The 19,445-nt window shown below is 37.6% G+C and overlaps 1 protein-coding gene across 3 annotated transcripts in view; it reads right to left on the reverse strand.

Annotated features, from left to right (window-relative positions):
* MAP2K5 (mitogen-activated protein kinase kinase 5) overlaps nt 1-19,445 on the reverse strand; it is a 263,527-nt gene that overhangs the window by 145,505 nt on the left and 98,577 nt on the right. For all 3 annotated transcript variants that reach the window (XM_060005718.2, XM_060005717.2, XM_060005716.2), the window contains exons 12-13: nt 13,499-13,560; nt 7,805-7,853 (exon numbers count right to left, since the gene is read on the reverse strand). In XM_060005718.2, coding sequence (XP_059861701.1) covers nt 7,805-7,853; nt 13,499-13,560 — 111 coding nt within the window. The remainder of the gene's footprint in view (nt 1-7,804; nt 7,854-13,498; nt 13,561-19,445) is intronic.

Consider the following 19,445-nt stretch of genomic DNA (forward strand, 5'->3'; position numbering starts at 1 on the left):
TTATTCTTAGCTAAGCCACATTGCTTTGATTCTCAATTATTAATATTTGCTTGCATTTTAGCCTCTTTAGTTCTAAAATATTTCATATTTCCCAGAGTTGCCCATTTTGAAGGAACACAAAATAGTTTATACATGTTAAGCACTTAGAACAGGGTCTGGTACAGAGTAAGTGCCTAATAAATATTCATTATTATTACTATTACTACGATTTTCATAGCAAAATCTACTCGCAGGGATTCTCATTCGTTTTCTTTCTTCTCCTATATACCTGACTTACTTTGTACCTTGGTAATATGTCATACTTCCTTCAGTCACGAATCAAAGAATCCAGAATCCTGCTGCTTGAAGGAAGTTGAGTGATCATCTAGCCATCCCTTCATTTTATATATGAGGAAACTGAGGCCCGGAGAGCAAGAGTCACCTGCCTTTCCAGGGTCACACAACGAGGCAGTCAGAGGGACTGGATTGGGAATTTACATAAAATTTTATTCCTTCTTAGAAATGGAGCTTTTTAAAAATTGTCCAAGTTAGACCAAGTCAGTGTGGCACATCTACAGTTCTTAAATAATATCTGAGGAAAAAACAGGTTAACTAAGAAAAGAAAAATCTGTGCAATTTCCAGATGCTCCAAATTGCTAGCCAAGGATAACAGCAACTTTTAAGTTTCTCTCTTTCTCTCCCTTCCTCCTCCCATCCCTCCCTCTCTCTCTCTGTCTTTCTGACATTGCAGATATCCTTTAACTCATGAAGGATTCTTTTTTTTTTTTTTCAAGCTAGTGAGTTGCTAGACCAAACCTAGGTAGGATTTCTCAGGAGCCACGAGATATGATGATAATGACAGAATCAACCAGACCCCTTGAAAGAATGGTCTGTCTGTTTGGGCAGGGGAAACGTCTTTCTAAAGCAGAGCTTCCATGGGACTTCCCTAGTGGTGCCGTGGTAAAGAATTCACCTTCCAATGGAGGGGACATGGGTTCGATCCCTGGTTGGGGAACTAAGATCCCACATGCCACAGGGCAACTAAGCCTGCACGCCACAACTACTGAGCCCGCGTGCCTCAACTAGAGAGCCTGCATCCTGCAAACTACAGAGCCCACGTGTTCTGGAGGCCGCATGCCACAACTAGAGAAAGAAAACCTGCATGCCACAACTAGAGAGAAGCCGGTGTGCTGCAACGAAGAGTCTGTGCACTGCAAAGATCCCGCATGTCACAATGAAGACCCAACACAACCAAAAAAAGAAAAATAAAATAATAATAATAAAGTAGAGCTTCCACTGCACTGCTAAGAATTAAAAGAATGCCTTCTTTCTCTTCCTTCTTCTTTTTTTTAAAAGTCTGATTTACTGAGGTATAATTTACAGTAAAATTCACCCTATCTAGGTGTATAAGTTTAAGTGTTCTAACAAATGTGTACAGTCTGATAACCACCACCAAATTCAAGATATAGAATTCGCAACATCTCCCAAAATTCCCTCACAGCTTTATAGTCAACCCTTCCTCTACCCTTGGGCAACCACTGATGTATTTTCCATCCTTATTGCTTTGCCTTTTCCAGAACGTCATATATGTGGAGTGACACAATAGGTAGCCCTTTGAGTCTGGCTTCTTTCACTTAGCATAAGGAACTTACGGTGCATCTATGTCACTGCATGAATCAGTAGTTTGTTCCCTATTATTGCTGAGTAGTATTCTATGTTTGGATGTACCACAGTTTGTTTACTCATTCACCAGTTGAAAGACAATGGAGTTGTTTCCAGCTTGGGGCTACTATGAATAAAGCCATGTGGAGTGCGACTGCCAAATCATTTTGTAGGACAGTACCAAACTGCTTTCCAAAGTGGCCGGACCATTTCATATTCCCACTAGCAATGTATGAGAGTTCAGTTGCTCTGTATTCTTTGTCAGCACTTGATGTGATCAGTTTTTTCTTTAATTTTAGTGAAGGTCTCTGTTTTAGCAGAAAAAAAAATGTAGCAGGAAACATTTTTTATCACACCAAACTACCGCTGAAAGTTGAAGCAAACTTGACTCCTCTCTTCCTCTAAAAATCCACAAGCAATCCATCAGGAAATTCTAACTCTACATTTAAAATATATTCAGAATCTGACCACTTCTCCCCATCTTCACGACTGTCTCCCTGACCTGAGCTTCTATAACTCACCTGGTTACTGTAACACTGCCTAACAGCTGATAATACCCTCACCCCCATCCTCAGCGTGACACACTGGCCTCCCTGCTGTTCCATGAACACACCACGCACATCCCACCAGCATCTTCTGCTCTGTTCCCCCACATACCTTCCTGTCTAGCAACTCTCTTCCTTCAAGCCTTTCCGTCAATCTCATCTTCTCTATGAGGCCTACCTGATGAACTCTGCAACCTGCCCTTTCCCTCCCCTAAGATTGATCTACTTTTTCTTTTCTCCCTATTAATAACTACCCTCTAACACACTCTGTATTGTTTTTTATTATATTCATTACTTAGCGACATTACTTTCCCAACCCTGCCCCACCCCAGCTAGAGTATAAGTTCCATGAGTGTCAGAATCTTTTGTTTTATACAAATCGATGTATTCCAACTACATAGACAACTGCCTGGAACACAGTAGGGATAAAAATAAATAGTTGCTCCATGAACAAATTAAAAACACTGGCTTTGGCACCAACTGGAAAATATGTATGAGGACAGATTTATAAAAAGTAGAGCCAGGGGTAGAAAATGAAATTTCTAACATGTCTATTGAAACCACAAGACTTACTTTCTCCAATCACAAATTGGGCAGCATTTGCCTTCAGAATAATACAAAAACATTTTTTAATACATATATATATAATATAAAATATAAAAAAGCTCTCCTGTTAGAGAAAATTGATGAAATCAACCAGGTTCATATATACAAAAATATCCTGGGACACCAACTATCTAGGTTTTTTTCTTTCTATAAACTTCTCCATCTGTGTAAGACTGCCCCAGCCTGACTGCCAATTTTATTTTCTTAATCTAAGTTCTATTCTCATTACCCTTCCATTTCTATTTATTATCCTCAGGGAAAGAGAGAGCAGTTAATGCCAGGGCATTCTCACATCTTCCAAAGAAATGGCATAGGTGTTAATCTTGTATTTATGTTTGATGTGGGTAATGATGGCTGTGACTGGAGCTGTAGGTTTATTAATATGCAGGGCTCTCACCTCATTAGTGGCGATGTATGTTTTGAAGTTAAGCTGCAATGTTTGCTGTAATGTCAGATCTGGCCTAACAGACTTTCTCACTGTTCATTTTCTTTGTTTTTACTCAGTCAGTACATGCTATGCTCACAGGGCTCACACGAATGCTTTTTAATAAAGACAATTTTTCCACAGTAGTTAATCTTGGTGGAAGTTTCAAACAGGTTTTTTTTTTTCTTTTTTCTTTTTTCTTTTTTTTTTTTTTGCGGTACACGGGCCTCTCACTGTCACGGCCTCCCCCATTGCAGAGCACAGGCTCCGGACGCGCAGGCTCAGCGGCCATGGCTCGTGGGCCCAGCCGCTCCGCGGCATGTGGGATCTTCCCGGACCGGGGCACGAACGTGTGTCCCCTGCATCGGCAGGCAGACTCTCAACCACTGCGCCACCAAGGAAGCCCTCAAACAGTTTTAATAATTATTTCCTCATGTGATACCACATGTTTATCCTGAAGAAAAGATTTTCATAATTTTTCACCTAGTAATACAAAGCATAATAAACTCTCTCCCTGGCTTGATTTGGGAGCGAGGTATTCTTATTAACAGGATAAAGTGGTTAATTCTAATAATAGTTATTATATAATTAAAACATACCTGCATTACTAATATTTGATAGCTTATAAAGCACTTTCACATATATCATCTCAACCAGATCTTAAAAAGAACAAAATAAACAAAAGTAAAACCTGGTTGAATATATCACTTGATGATCCACTATGAATGGCAACTGATACACTTCAATTCCTAAAAAAATTTACAGTTTCCATAATACACAAATAAACTAACCTGTACCAGACTAACAAGCTTCATGGGATGGATGGGTGGTCTGTTGCTGCTTGTTGCTCAGACTTCACTCTGCTCTACAGTCCTCATGGGGTTTGCACTATAGGAAAGACTCGATTTTCAACAGCTCGTCTGGAAGTCATTAACTATATTTTATAAATTCCACTATATATATATATATATATATATACACACACACACACACACACAAACACCTATATATACACATGTATACATATATACACATATATATACCTATATATACACACATATATGTACATATATACACACACACACACATATATATTTACAGCTACAAATCCAGGACCACTGTACTTCAAGGAAGCCATTTAAATGTGAGAAACAGTTTATCCTCTTTTCTCATTAGATAACTGAATATATATCCATTTCTTAATATTTTAAAATTTGTGTTCATAAGTACAAGACCCTGGTCTTTAGGGGCAGCATTTGGTAGGGAAGAAAACGACAGAGGAGAACACAGGTACTTAGACTGAGACAAAGGAGAAGGAGGCTTAGATCACTCATTAATGCTTCTCTTTCACCATCTTTTCACTCTGTCTTCTCACAGCACCTGTACCGGGCTCCCCCTCCTGCAGAAGGACCACTGTCTTTGATTTGACAACATGACACATATTCAGCTAGAACTCCCATCATCATTCAAGAAAGCAAAAATGAGGATATGTGCTTTTAAGAAGGTACAGCAATAAGCTTACATATCAAAAGTCTATAAACAAGTATATTACCTATTTAATTGCCTTAGCTGAACTTAAAAGCTCTGATCTTTAATTGAACTGATCTAAAAAGCTACAATTTTTAAATCAAGGACAAAATTAAATAGCTTTTTGGTAAATAAAAAGGCATCTTTAATCTTATTTTATGAAATCCAAGTTATTAAATATAGATAAAACATCTAAAATATTAAGTTAACAACTACTCAATCTAGAGTAAATTTCTCATGACAAAGCTTTACAAAATTCTTCAGGGACACCTGGCTTCTTCTACTCTTCAATAAAAACACGTACTTTTAAATCTGGAAGGTACAAGTTTCCACAAATAACAAGGAAACTCAAAGCTAAACATATATGTTTAATGAGGTATACTACCAGAGCATACTATTTCTATAGCTGAGTACCCATAATTACTGGGGAATAACTGTTCATCTGCACTGTAATTCATTAGTCTTTCCATCTAGACAGATGCAGATGCACATTCACTTACTGGTATTTATTTAAAACTGAACATATACGCACTATTATATACAAAACAGATAACCAACAAGGACCTACTGTATAGCATAGGGAACTATACTCAATATTTTGTAATAACCTATAAGGGAAAATAATCTATATATATGTATAAATGAATCACTTTGCTGTACCTAACACAACACTGTATACCTGAAACTAATACAACATTGTAAATCAATACTTTAACTAAATAAATAAATTTAAAAAACTGAAATCCCTTGAGAGGGTTAGCTGGCCCACTACCACTATCCCCACTCAGCCTCTCGCAGATATTTTCATTCCATAACCAGTGGCATTTTATAGTGGTTACTCTCTGTGGGAACTGGACTGGCCAGCACAGACTAAAAAGAGAAGTACAGGCTTAGGATTCCTTTTTGAAACCTCTATATCCAAAATCAGTCAAACCACTAAGGCCCTCATACGTCACTGATCAAAGAACCCTTCTTAGCCCAAACTGCAACCACAGCTGGGGAGAAGGACCTACCTACCTCTAAGAGGCTCTGGTCAACCACACTTGCCCACAGTGATTATAGGGTGGTTGTACAGGACTCTGACGAACACTTTAGACTTTATTTTTAGATCCAGACATAAATCCATTTGAAACATGTCCATCAAGGTGCCATTTTGAATGAAAAATTCAATTATTCCTCCAGATGAAGAGTAAAACTAAATGATTTTAAAGAAGAAAAACAAAGGTGACTGCAGAATAACTGAATAGTATTTTCCTATCTATTATAGTTCTTAGTGCTACTAAGAGTCCTCACAGAAAGTTATGGCTAGTGAGAATTTCTTATAAACCAGAATTATGCTGTGTGCCCAGAGTACAGGATGAGCCTAAGGATCTCTTTAATAATAATATTTGCAGGACTTCCCTGGTGGTCCAGTGGTTAAGAATCCGCCTGCCAATGCAGGGGACATGGGTTCGAGCCCTGGTCCAGGAAGATCCCACATGCTGTGGAGCAACTAAGCCCGTGTGTTGCAACTACTGAGTCTGCGCTCTAGAGCCCACGAGCCACAACTACTGAGCCCAGGTACCACAACTACTGGAGCTCACGCGCGTAGAGCCCATACTCCGCAACAAGAGATGCCACCACAGTGAGAAGCCCACGCACCGCAACTAGAGAAAGCCCATACACAGCAACAAAGACCCAACGCAGCCAAAAATAAATAAATTAAAAAAAATAACATTTGAATTTCCATGGCAAGGTCCTTTTAATGAAGGCTTTCATTAAAGCCTTCTTTAATGAAGGCTTTAATGAGCATTGATGACTTCCTTGATTTCCTTTGTCAAATGGATAGCAGATGTCCATAAAAATCAATAAAATGACAAGAATTGACCACTGTGATAATTCCTATTAAAATGGCTATAACCACCTTATGGGTTGGTGAGTCTGGGGAGGTGGGAGTACAGGGAAGCAATATAAGTCATATTATGTTAACAACCATTCTCTCTTAATCCTGGAGGAGAAAATGCTCCATTTTTTCTCACCCACCAGATGTATTCACATGCTTATTTATTCCCAGGAAGAATAATACACACTCAGTTCACTCTCCCTACATCTACATGTGTACCAACTATATACTCTAGAAATAGAGTGGACTGGCTTTAAAGAAAAACTTGGTTTATGATTCCATTTAATCAGCATAAAAACCTTCAAGAACTGAATTGAAAGTTTTGCTTGTCAAAATCTACATACCCTTTTCAAAAGAGGAAGGAAGATTTAAGCACAAATTTGGAATCACTAGGATATTAAAACCACCACAACAAAAAATAACCCTTAGTGACAGATGTGATACTACAATTGAAGACATCAGTTGTTTTCTCTCTCTCATACTTTATACCTTAAAAAAAACCCACAAAACTTTCCTTTCATCACATCTGTGTATGTTGTTGCATTCTCCAAATGTGCATAAAGCTAGGCTGAGCAGAGGTGTAAAATTAAACAGTAGTTAGTAACATTAGGCCAACTTCCAAATGAATTCAGACATTTGGGGAATATTAAAAAATGCAAAGGGAGGTTCCTTTTGCAACATTCAACAGTTATCTGATTATTCTTCTCATGTGTTCTGTTAATAGACTAGGAGACTAATTGCTGATGCACTTACCAATCCCTTATTTAAAGTTTCACTTTCAAGGTATGTAAAGCAATCTCTTAAGCAACAATGCATGAGGATATTTGAAATGTTAATAAAAGGAAGGGATACAATTATATAGAAAGTGAAGGTTTTGCAATTAACTAGAGTTAAGAAAAATAAGATCCTGTCATTTCCAAATACTATGAAAAACACCGTTTTACACATGTTTGGTAAACATTATTCACAAAAATACAATACCAAGTTTATAATCTAAATCAGAGTAGTTAAGGAAGAAAAAATTTTTTAAGTAACATTTATAAAGCAGCCATCTTACTGACTACCAAATATATCGCCTGGCTTAAATATTAGATCATTTATTCACTTTAAAAATCAAGGTATAGGGAGAGCTCCCCACCTTACCCCAAATTAAGTCAGAGCTTGTAAGCCAGTACATACCTCTATGTAAAATCTTTAAACTCCACAAATAAGTAAGGCCTTTAACGACCTAAATTGAGAAAGAGAAAACAGGACAATGATGGTTTTTATAAGGAACTTTCCACATTTAAACACATAATCGTATCAGCCGTAATTTCTTCCTTCCGAAGCCTGTTAACCAACACGCATTTATTGAACACCTCCCGTTTCTGTGTCAGGCGCTGTGGGGACACCGAATGTATAAGCTACAGGTTCCTTCCTTTAATGAGCTCACAGTGTTCTGAAGATAAGGTACGATGAATGAAAGAAATGGATATGTGTGCACATAATATGACCTGGAAGTCCACTGACGAAGTTCTCAGTGGTGGTGTGGGCAGAAAGGAGAGGGACAGGAAAAAGGAACAAAGATTTTCACTTATTTTCTACACTTCTGTACATGAAAAGAAAAATTTTTTAAGTCATGACATTTATGACCAAGGAGAGACATTTTTAAAAAACTTAACTAATGAGGGCAATGGGTGGACTAAAGGCTGCTTCCCCTGACCGTCAGGAAGGCTTTACCAAAGTGCCAGGCCCTGAGTAACAGATTCAACTGATGTGAAGAAAAGTGAAAAAAGCATTCAAGCCAAGGTAAAAATATACGATCAGAGTGTTGGGGCAGTGCATTCTTCAAAACTATCGAGGAAGACAAACACTGAGACACTGTTCTAGATTAACAGAGACTAAACAGACATGACAACTAAATGCAACGTATAATCCAAGACTGGATGCTGGACTAGAAAATTTTTTTCTTTTGGTCTATAAAGAGTATTATTGGACAACTGGCAAAATCTGAATAAGGACTGTTGATTAGATAATAATGATGTATCAACGCTAATTTTCTAATTTTGATCCATATACAGTGATGATGTAAGAGAATGTCCTTGTTCTTAGGAAATACACACCTGGAGTAATTAGGAGTAAAGGGTCATGATATTTGCAAATAATTCTCAAATGCTTCAGGAAAAAAATCTGTACATATATATTTAATCAAATGTGGTTAATTGTTAACAATTGGGAAATCTGGGTGAAGCATCTTTGGGAATTCTTAGTATTACTCTCACCAGTTTTCTGGAAGGTTAAAATAATTTCAAAATAAAAAGTTTCCCCCCAAATATTTTAAATGATTTTAGGGTAGGAAACAACAAAGTATATCAAGAGGATGATCCTCACAAGCCAGTCTGACTGATGCAAGTATGTGTGGAATCATGTAGACAATACTGAACGGGCAAGTAAAAGAAATAAAATGAGAAAATACAAACATCTGAGTTAGAGTTTAGATTTTTTTAATTTAACAGACTGAGTTAAGAGTAATTAGTCGAATAAGGTACTGAAGAGAAGATGTTTCCAAGACCCTAAGTACGTGGGTTATAAGTGCTACCTTCTGTGTGGGAAAGTTAATCATCAAAAGCTTTAAAAATCTTTATATAGAAATAGCTGTAAAAGGAGATGCATATGTCTTTATTCACACCCACTGACCCTGTAATGCACATGAGTGTGAACTTACCAATTTCAAGGTTGACTATTCATAATTAGGTATCAGATACAATGAACACACCACTATTATTAAAAATTTACTGGGGGGCTTCCCTGGTGGCGCAGCGGTTGAGAGTCCGCCTGCTGATGCAGGAGACACGGGTTCGTGACCCGGTCCGGGAGGATGCCACGTGCCGCGGAGCGGCTGGGCCCGTGGGCCATGGCCGCTGGGCCCGCATGTCTGGAGCCTGTGCTCCGCAACGGGAGAGGCCACAACAGTGAGAGGCCCGCGTACCACAGAGAAAAAAAAAAAATTTACTGTAAGAATTTTAAAGTACCCATCATTATAGCAATTTTTAGGTGAGTCAGGAATATAAGAAAAAGAAAAACTACCATTATGAGAAGTAACCGAGTAATTTACATACCTTGAGAAAGATGAAAAGAGGGTTGGAGCTAAATATGCAAGGATTTTAGTTGATCAAAAAAGACCAAGGGCAATAATAAAAATAGAAATGCCAAGGGAAAAACCCGATTTCCAAATACTAAAGGTCTAGAAGAAGATAAAATCTATACCAACTAATGCTGAGCAGAAGTTAACATATTTTAATTGTTCTCACTGAGTGGAATGTACTCCTGAAAAATTTGCTAACGCATTATAATCAATTCTGTGATATATTTTTCTATTTTAAGAGAACGGAATACATATCTATAGCAAATGATTTCTTCCAGAATTCAGACTAAGTGGCATTACAATAAAACACATGTACTCTGAACAGTAAGATAGTAAAAAAAGAAAATATGAAAATAGGAATAACACAGAAGGAAGAAACAGGACAAAAATATTCCCTTAAATGCTTATAAAAATAACATCAATAATAAAAACAATTTTTTCTTTGAGTAGTAGGACAACATCATCTTATTTAGCTGGAAGTAATCACCCTCTGAGCTCTGGAAATAGGGTTAAAGTTCTCAACTTATAAGTTGCATATTTTAAAGCTCTCCCATTAAAGATAACTCACCACTGAAAATTAGTCCCACAGAAAATGAATAATCAGAAAACACACAGGGGAAGGCAATCCACCATATTCAGATTATCAGGCAGAGAAAAAGTAAAACAAATACTGATTTTATGATACTTGCTAAATTTATAAGTTTTGTTGGACATTCAAAAAGAAAATATTATTCTTCCAACTTTATCAAAATAGACTACATTTTCCTTTAGAAGAAGAATAAATGCATGGGGAGCTAGAAATCTGTCCCTTGAAAATCTAGAGGGTATTATTGGTATTCAGTAAACTAGGTTTCACAACGACTTGACAAAGCCTTGACACTAAAAGTACTTATATCTGCTGTCAGTCACTCACTCCTTGACATGTCAAGTGCACAGCCTTTCAGGGACAACTTCAATCAACATTAGCACTCAAAATACAGTACACAGTGTCACTGCTTCAGAAATTAGAGGAAAAATAAAATGTGTTAGATGGCAGGGAAAGGGAGAAAGGCATTCCTCTTTATAGGAGACCAGATTCCAGTGGAAAGTAATAAAAATCACTGAGCAAGGTGTAAGGCTGAAATCAACCAGTTTATATGGATTTCTTTTTCTGGGAAAATATTCTCTTGCCATACATCCATCAAGAGAAAATTTGAACAACATATCATAAAGGCTGACAGGGGTCTATCCTGTAATGAATGTTGGATCTGTGGACCTGTATAGCATGCCAGACTATTAGAACCTGGAAAATAAAGTTACTTGGGGGAGGGAGAGATGCCTAGATGTGGTTCTAAGACATGAAAAGAATCTGAAGCAGTTGTCTGTGTTACGCCAGTATTCCCTCATTCATACTTCTCTTTTTTACTTTTAAACCTCATTCTCCCTTTCATTTCTTCCTCTTCTTTTTTCTCATTTTCTTAGGAAACCAGATTGAAAGAGCATGGGGCCTGGAGTCAAACTGCCCTGGGTTCTAATTATTACTGCCTAGCTACATGATATCTCTAGGCAAGCTGTTTAACTTTTCTACATCTCATCTTGCACTTGTATAAAATATGTACAATCATCTATAGAGTTACTGTGAAGGGTAAATGACATAATATTTGTACATAAAACATTTATCAATGATTTTCATAAAGAAGTACTCAATATACACCTATTTACCTCCTCTCTCCTGATTCTGTTCCTTCTGACTTGGCAAAAGGACCCATGTGCTTCCTTGGTCTCCCTGAGGGAACTCAAGGGAATGATGTTGATGCTGTCTTCAGAACACTAGAGGAGTGATGGTCAAGGATACTGGGAACCCAATCAGGCTGTGAGAACATTTACTTTACAAATCATGTCCTACAAACCATCAATTTGCTAGTCTTATTTTGATTGGTAGAACCCTTCCACTGGTGTTTGTTAGCTGCAAGAAAAGGAGTAACCAACTTTGTAGTCTACTAAAATTTCATTAAAAAAACACACTTTGGAAGTATTATACAAGCTTAGGCCCTAGCAGAGTTTATAAAAAGTGGCAGATGAAGAGTAAAATTATCAAAAGCATTTTTTTTTTTTTTTACTCCGGCCACAGGCAATTTTCATTACTATGACCTGATACGCCATAAAAGCTGGTGAAATTGGACACATTTTAGAAAAAAAAACAAAAACAGCCTCATGTTTTAAAATGTAAGGGTTAAATACAAATAATGCCTTGGCTAGCACTTATTTCAAATGCCTTTCACTAAAATCACTGTCATATTTTCAGTTAGGTAAGCCCTGCACTGGATTTTTTTTTTTTTTTTTTTTTTTTTTTTTTTTGCTGACTCCATTCACTTCACAGGCTTCCCACTCCAGTAGAATTGAAAAGACCGATGGCCTTGTGTGGCTGCCCTACACAAGAGGGTGGCAAGATTTATGAAATCCAGGAAGAACAAGCTTCTCTACTGAAGAAGGCAGATTCCTATTTTAGCCAAGTTTGATAGATAATTGCGTATAGAACTCATATACTTTTTGCTTTTTCAATTGGTATTCCTCCTTTTTTGCCCTTTAATATACATGTTTTTAAACTTTAGAGCTAAGAAATGCCAAAAGCCACAAAGCATTCATTCCCCCCGAGATTAAAAGAGGAAATGAAACATTTTTATTTTCATCTAAAATAGTGCTTTAAGTAGTCAAATTGCATACTCATCTACCTAAACATGTAGATTAGAAGCTACTTAGCAGCAATAGCATCAGGAAAGAAAGTTCTCATCACCCTGGGCAGTTCTCACTAATAATTAGAAAGAAAAAAGGAAAGCTGTGAATTACAATGAACTAAGACTAAATAAGTGTCCATGTTGGATTAAAGGATCTGTGTTGTCAGTTTGATGTATAATGAATGTGAAAATCAGCCATTTAATTAAATGGTACATAGTATAACCACTTTGTTCTGCACTAAACTGCTTAAGTTATCAGAGCGCCTTTAGTTTAGCAACTGTTTACTATTACACCACCCACGACTTCTCTTAGACACTGTTTAGCCTATGTTATTCCTAATTTGAAATCTGGAGTTTATATAGTAATGTTAATTTAGTTGATATAGTTCATCGGTTTAAATTGGTGAATGTAGAAAAGAGGAAATCACAAAGGTATAAATTCCAGATATACGTGGTGAAAAAATTAAAAACCAAGTACATAAAAAGTCTACAAAAATCTTTAAGACTAAAGTACTATTTTCTTATAGATGGTTTTATTTTAATAATTTAGGCTTTAAAAGTATTTTCTAATCATATGCCTGTAACTACAAAATGTCCCTAAAACAGCTTTCTTTCCAAAGAACGTGGAAATTTTACTGGTTAACAAGAGTAGTAAGGTCCCTGCAAATACATGAAACGAGAACAGGTCAGAATATGCAGGAAATTCCCTGGCAGTCCAGTGGTTAGGACCTGACCCTTTCACTGACAGGGCCCAGGTTCGATCCCTGGTCAGGGAACTAAGATCCTGCAAGCCACACGGCGTGGCCAAAAAAAAGAATATCCATAAGCCTGAAAACTGTCATGTGTCTATGTTATTATTGTAGGTTGGTCTATGAAAAGAAGAAAGGACAAAAATGATGAGAGTTAAGAAGGCCCTGGCAGTCAGCATGGATTGAAGAAAAAGAAAAAAAAAAATCCTGAGGATATAAAGAGAATAATGTTTGACTATAGAGATTAAATCACCCAAATTTCATAGAGTTGAAGCCATATACTCACCGCCACTGCAATTCTTCCAAGGACATGCTCTGGAATTTTTCTATATACATCCAAAGATCCCCCTGTAGAAACAAACATGTTGTGTTACAACAAATGAAACTACTAGAAAAGTGCACTGGGCCCCTCCTCCTCTGTGGATCCACTGTGAGACTTCTTTTTCTCTACTGACATCATGCATTGGATGTCTAGGGTAAAATTAGCTTTTTAGTCCAGTTTTATCAATATTTATGACATAATCATACTTCCAGATGAAGCATAACTAGATACTTTCATTTTATTCTCAAGTGTATAATCATACACATGTAAAAACTGAAGGAAAGTAGTGAAGGACAGGCTAAGAATCTGTACTTTATGTAAACTTAAATACATATGCAAAACTAAAGGTCAATAGGACAATCATATCTAGGCATCTAGCTTGTGTTAACAGTTTTCTCAAAGGTAAACCAGGACCCTATCTTAGAATTTTCATATTAACCAAACAAAAGCTGGTACGTATAAAATTCAAAATACACATAAAAACTAATAAAGTAAAATAGTTATGTTAACATCTATCTAAATGAATGTTACCCTTCAAATTAGGTACCATGACAAGCAATCAACATATTCCAAAGATACTATCTTAGAACAAAATGGTTTTTTTCTTTTTTGGAGATTCTCTTTGATATAATTTTGAAAACCACTTTATGAGGTTAAAAAAACCTCCTTATGTCGTAACATTTTTTCACTAAAGTGGTATTCACTAACATCTTTCACCTTTACCAAATTCAGCTTTTGGTGGTTTCCAAAAAACAAAATCAATAGATTGTGAACATGATAAAGGCAGGGGTCATGTTGTTTGATTTTAATTTTCATCAACCTAGAAATCAGCACAACTAACAGAGAGTACATATTCAATAAATATCTGTCAGATGAATAAGTAAATAAATGTAAATCGCCATGAATTTTACCAGCTAGGTTAAGTTGCTCTGAAAACAGTTTCAAAAGAAGGGACTGCAAACCATCTGCAGCAACAATAACATCATTAAAATAATGGCATAACTTTCCCAGGAAACTATTTCAAAGGAACCAGTATTCATTTGGAAGTATAAATTTGAGTATGCTTGTTAAATTTTTAATCTTATACAAGTAGTATAAGAATTTCAGGAAGATATGCAAAGAATCACTACTTTACTCATATTAATGATGTGATTATATGAGAACTATTTTAACCACATGTAATAACCTTTCTTTGAGTCAAGGTGAGGTGCACAGTCTTTCAGTTCCATAAAGGAATTATCCAATATATTTGAGAAACAATTTTTGTTTCTATCAGAGGCTAAAAATTCATATTTAACAATTTTACCACTGGATGCTTTATAAGTATGCCTCGTAAGATGTTAACATGGAGCATATTATCCTTTTCAAATGCAGTTAAGTCTATTTTGCAAATATAAATATTTTTATGTCAAGTTTTCCTAAAGCTGAAGAGAAAAAATTATTTTTCCCTGTAAAAAATATTACATCAATATATATTCCATATATATAAAGATACTGGCTTTGTATTTATCTTGTTTAAAGCAGGAAAATGATCACTTCTTTCATTAACTTTGGCTTGTAGTTTCCAGATTCTGCAAAGAAGCTGGAAAACCACAGTGTTAGTAAACCTTATGCTTTGGTTCTGGGTGCTACCCAGAAGAGAATGAAAAAAGGACACTTCTGCAATGAGGTGAGCCATCTTTATTTACTAAAATGGCATTTTTATTATAGATGCAAGAAAAGTGAAAACACGGTAGAAAAAAACATTTCACGTTCTCATCGATCTTTCAGATGAATTGGCAGTTGCAAGGATGAACAGTCTCAAGAAGATCAAGCTTTACATGTTGGTATTTGGAATCCTCACTAATGGAGTTTAGTGGGCCAGTCCCTTATGAAGTGAACAGCTTGAGTGGCTCAAAACCAGGAGGTGCAAATCTATTCACATACACTACTAAGAGGTGCTAAGAGAAGATTTATTTTTACATAGGATATAAATCAGGGCTTAATTAGCTAAACGGATAGTAGTCAACAAGCTAAATCAAAAAACCAAAGATTACATTACCTCCATTTTTAGTGGAACAAGCCAAAAAAGAATCCCATTTTGAGGTAATTCACTGATTTTTCTAAATATCTACTTAATCTCAGTTATATCCCACTCTCCTTAGCTATCCATATGGGTAAATCTTTACATAGCTGGCTTTGTGTCATCACAGATTCATCCTGTCCTTGACATAATCATTAGAGAGAGATACTGTCAGAGGCAAAAAAAAATTGTGGCAGATCCACTTAGAATCAATAGTTCCTACTAAGCCGGATGAGTTCTCATGCAATTAAAATAACTCTTACCAGGCTAAAAATGGCAGAGGGTTTTCAGTTGAATTTTTACTGAGTTTTACTATCATTTCTATCCTATAGGCCTAGGCAATCTTTACACTCATCAAATCATCAAACATTAGTGCTGGAGGGACCTTAAAGATCAGCCCAATGACTTTATTTGACAGAGGAGGGAAACTGAGTCCAGAGAGGTGGGTGTTCTAGTCACAGCCATGAGTCCGTCGATGCCAGAACTCAGAAAAGATCTGAACCTTTGAACTGCAAAGATCTAAAGGGTTTCTCCATAACATCACATAGCTTGAGAATCACATGTGAACTTTCTAGTCTCACTGCAATGTGATATTACTATATGACACATACTCAGAGAGACAGTTTAATCTTTGCTGAGGCATCGGTATTCAAGGCATATAGATACTCGTTTATCTGTTGAATGGTTGCTTTGAACCTTCTCCTCATGATTCCAAGGTCACTGGTTTACTCTCTGTGACCTGTCACTTCCTCAGGTTCCCTGGCCTCCGATCATCCCTAGCCAGTCATTTCCTTGCATGCCACTATCCACCACGGGAACCGGGAGGAAGAGTGCTAACAGAGTAGCAAAAAATCCATGTCAACTGCCAAGCAACTACACATTTCTGTTGATGAACTGGGGCTATCATCTTCATGAAATTAAGCCAAAAGAACTCATGGGGGGGCTTCCCTGGTGGCACAGTGGTTGAGAGTCCACCTGCCGATGCAGGGGACACGGGTTCGTGCCCCGGTCCGGGAAGATCCCACATGCCGCGGAGCGGCTGGGCCCGTGAGCCATGGCTGCTGAGCCTGCGCGTCTGGAGCCTGTGCTCCACCAACAGGAGAGGCCACAACAGTGAGAAGCCCACGTACCACAAAAAAAAAAAAAAAAAAGAACTCATGGGGTAAGGTCTGTGTGTTTATCCTAATACAGGGCTACAACATAAAGTAGTGTCTTGCACGTGGGATAAACAGATAAGTAGTAAATGAACAAGTAACATTAGTTTCATATTCATCCCAACATTTTCCTTAAAATGATCATGATTATTATTAATACTAACAAAATTGAAATCTGGAGCCACAGGCAAAAATTTCAGAAACTCTCTTAGTCTCTTCCGGTTGAAAAAATTAAGAGCCGTTTCTTTCTTTGCAACATGGGTTTTGGGGGAAACAACTTATTCCCATGATGGTAATCCAAATACATGTACACAGATTCTGAGATGCTATATTTGGGTATTTCTGAGTGAATTTAATTTTGACTTAATGAGAAGGCCTATCAAATCACTCCCCTACTTGAAACCTTCCAATACATCCTAACAAATTCAGACTGAAACATAAATTCCTCACCATGACCTACAAGGCCTACACAATCTAGCTTCTGCCTATTTCTCTGGCCTCCTGTCTGGCCCCAGGTCCTCTCATCACTACTCTCAAGTCACCATGGCCTTCTTGTGGGGCCTGATTACACCAAGCTTGCTTCCCACCTTAGAGCATTTATACTTGATCCTCTGCCTTGAAGATCTTCCCCATGACCTTCCCAGAGCTGGCTCACTGACATTAAAGTCTCTGCTAAAATGCCACTCCCATAAAGAAGCCATCCCTTGGACCTAGAGACTGTCATACAGAGTGAAGTAAGTCAGAAAGAGAAAAACAAATATCGTATATTAACACGCATATGTGGAATCTAGAAAAACGGTACAGATGAACCAATCTGCAAGGCAGAAATAGAGACACAGATGAAGAGAACAAAGATATGGACACCAAGGGGGGAAAGTGGCGGTGCGGGGGTGAGGGTGGCGGTGGTGGGATGAACTGGGAGATTGGGAATGACATATATACACTAATATGTATAAAACAGGTAACTAATAAGAACCTGCTGTATAAAAAATAAATAAATAAAATTTTTTTAGTTAGAAAAACAAAATAGAAGAAGCTATCCCTGACCGTCCTGTATAGCAGCAGTCCCCAAACTTTTTGGCACCAGGGACCGGTTTTGTGGAAGACAATTTTTCCACGGACGGTGGGGTGTGGGGATGGTTCAGGCAGTAATGTGAGCAATGGGGAGCGGCAGATGAAGCTTTGCTTGCTCGCCTGCCGCTCACCTCCTGCTGTGAGGCCTGGTTCCTGACAGGCTGCAGACCAGCACTGGTCAATAGTCCAGAGGTTGGGGACCCCTGCAATATAGCACCTCCTCTCCTTATTAGTCATCATCTACCCTGCTTTAGGTTCTAACTAGACTTATCTCTCTCTGAGAGTGTACTGTATGTTTCTTGTCTCCCCTTCTAGAATTTAAGCCCCATACCAACAGGGATTAAGTCTTGTTCACTGTTGTCCCCCAAGTTTAGAACAGTGTCTGAAAGAAAGTGCTCAATTACTACTTGGAAATAAACAACTAATATAAGATTAAAATAAATAATGGGAATTTACACTAACAGAACAGAACTAGGGTTGAGACAAAGTTGTCGAGAAGTTTAATTGAGATAGGAAGGGGAGAGAAGGAATGATAGAGGATGGCACATAGTTTTTGGTCCATGTATTTTTGAGGAATATTTTGTTTATTACAGAGAGAATGAAGGTCCAAAAGAGAGAGGGTGGTTAATGGAGAAACTCCACCAACAGGATGCACACGTAAAGGGACTGACCTTAAACAGCTTTTCATGTGAGAGGTGGATCAGGTGTGTGCAGTTGTTGCTAAGCTATAGGTGGAAAAGCAAGGAATTATGAGAGCTCATTCCTGATAGTCTATGTTGTCTCTAAATGAGAAAGAGGTAGGTAAAATCTGGGGGAGGGTAATAAAGTTTTACAGGAGCTGATGTGGGAAATAGCAGAGAAGATGGGAATGGCAGAACAAAACTTAAGAAGTAGGAAATTTTAGTGTTCAGGGACCAGTTAGGGTGGAGTGAAGGGAAGCTGCCAGCAGCAGTAGGAGAAGGGCTTCAGGCAGCTCAAGTCAAGAGAGTGAGGAGTCTCAAAAAAAGAGGTTAAATATAGGTTATAAAGTGAATATTTTAAGATAAGGACTTAAAGTATTAAAATGTAACTAAAAGGTGACATCACTAAAAACAGCAGGGTAAGGTCCTCTGAAAATTCTCTTCTCCACAAAAGCAATGAAAAAACATACAAAAATTGTCAGAATCAATTTGTTCACAACTCTTGAAATTAGCCAAAGGATTGTAGCAACCCCAAAATTGTTTATTCAGGACAACGCTTGAATCTTGGTAAGAACAGCAAGCTTTGTGGCATTTTAACTTGCCCTATTCCCACTGCCTGATCTCCAGCTTCAGTGCAGCCTTGAAAACCAGCAGCCTGCCATCACAGTAAACTCCAGCAGCCTGATAGCCACTGCACAGGCAGAACTGATTTGGTGCTCCTTCATATCCACATTCTCATAAAAGTTTCACTTCTGACCTGCTTGGGGGTTCCCTGGAAGACCCCACTTGCAATGCTGTCTTTACTTACACCTTATACAAAAAACCTTTTCCTTAGGGGCATTTATTGAAAACAATTAGAAGCAATCAATTAACTCTGTAACTTATTGAGGCGGATAACAGTTTAGGTAAACAACAGGCTAACCAAAAGTCTTAAAAGGAAA

The sequence above is a fragment of the Delphinus delphis genome, chromosome 2 (assembly GCF_949987515.2).
Source record: "Delphinus delphis chromosome 2, mDelDel1.2, whole genome shotgun sequence".
NCBI classification, from domain to species: domain Eukaryota; kingdom Metazoa; phylum Chordata; class Mammalia; order Artiodactyla; family Delphinidae; genus Delphinus; species Delphinus delphis.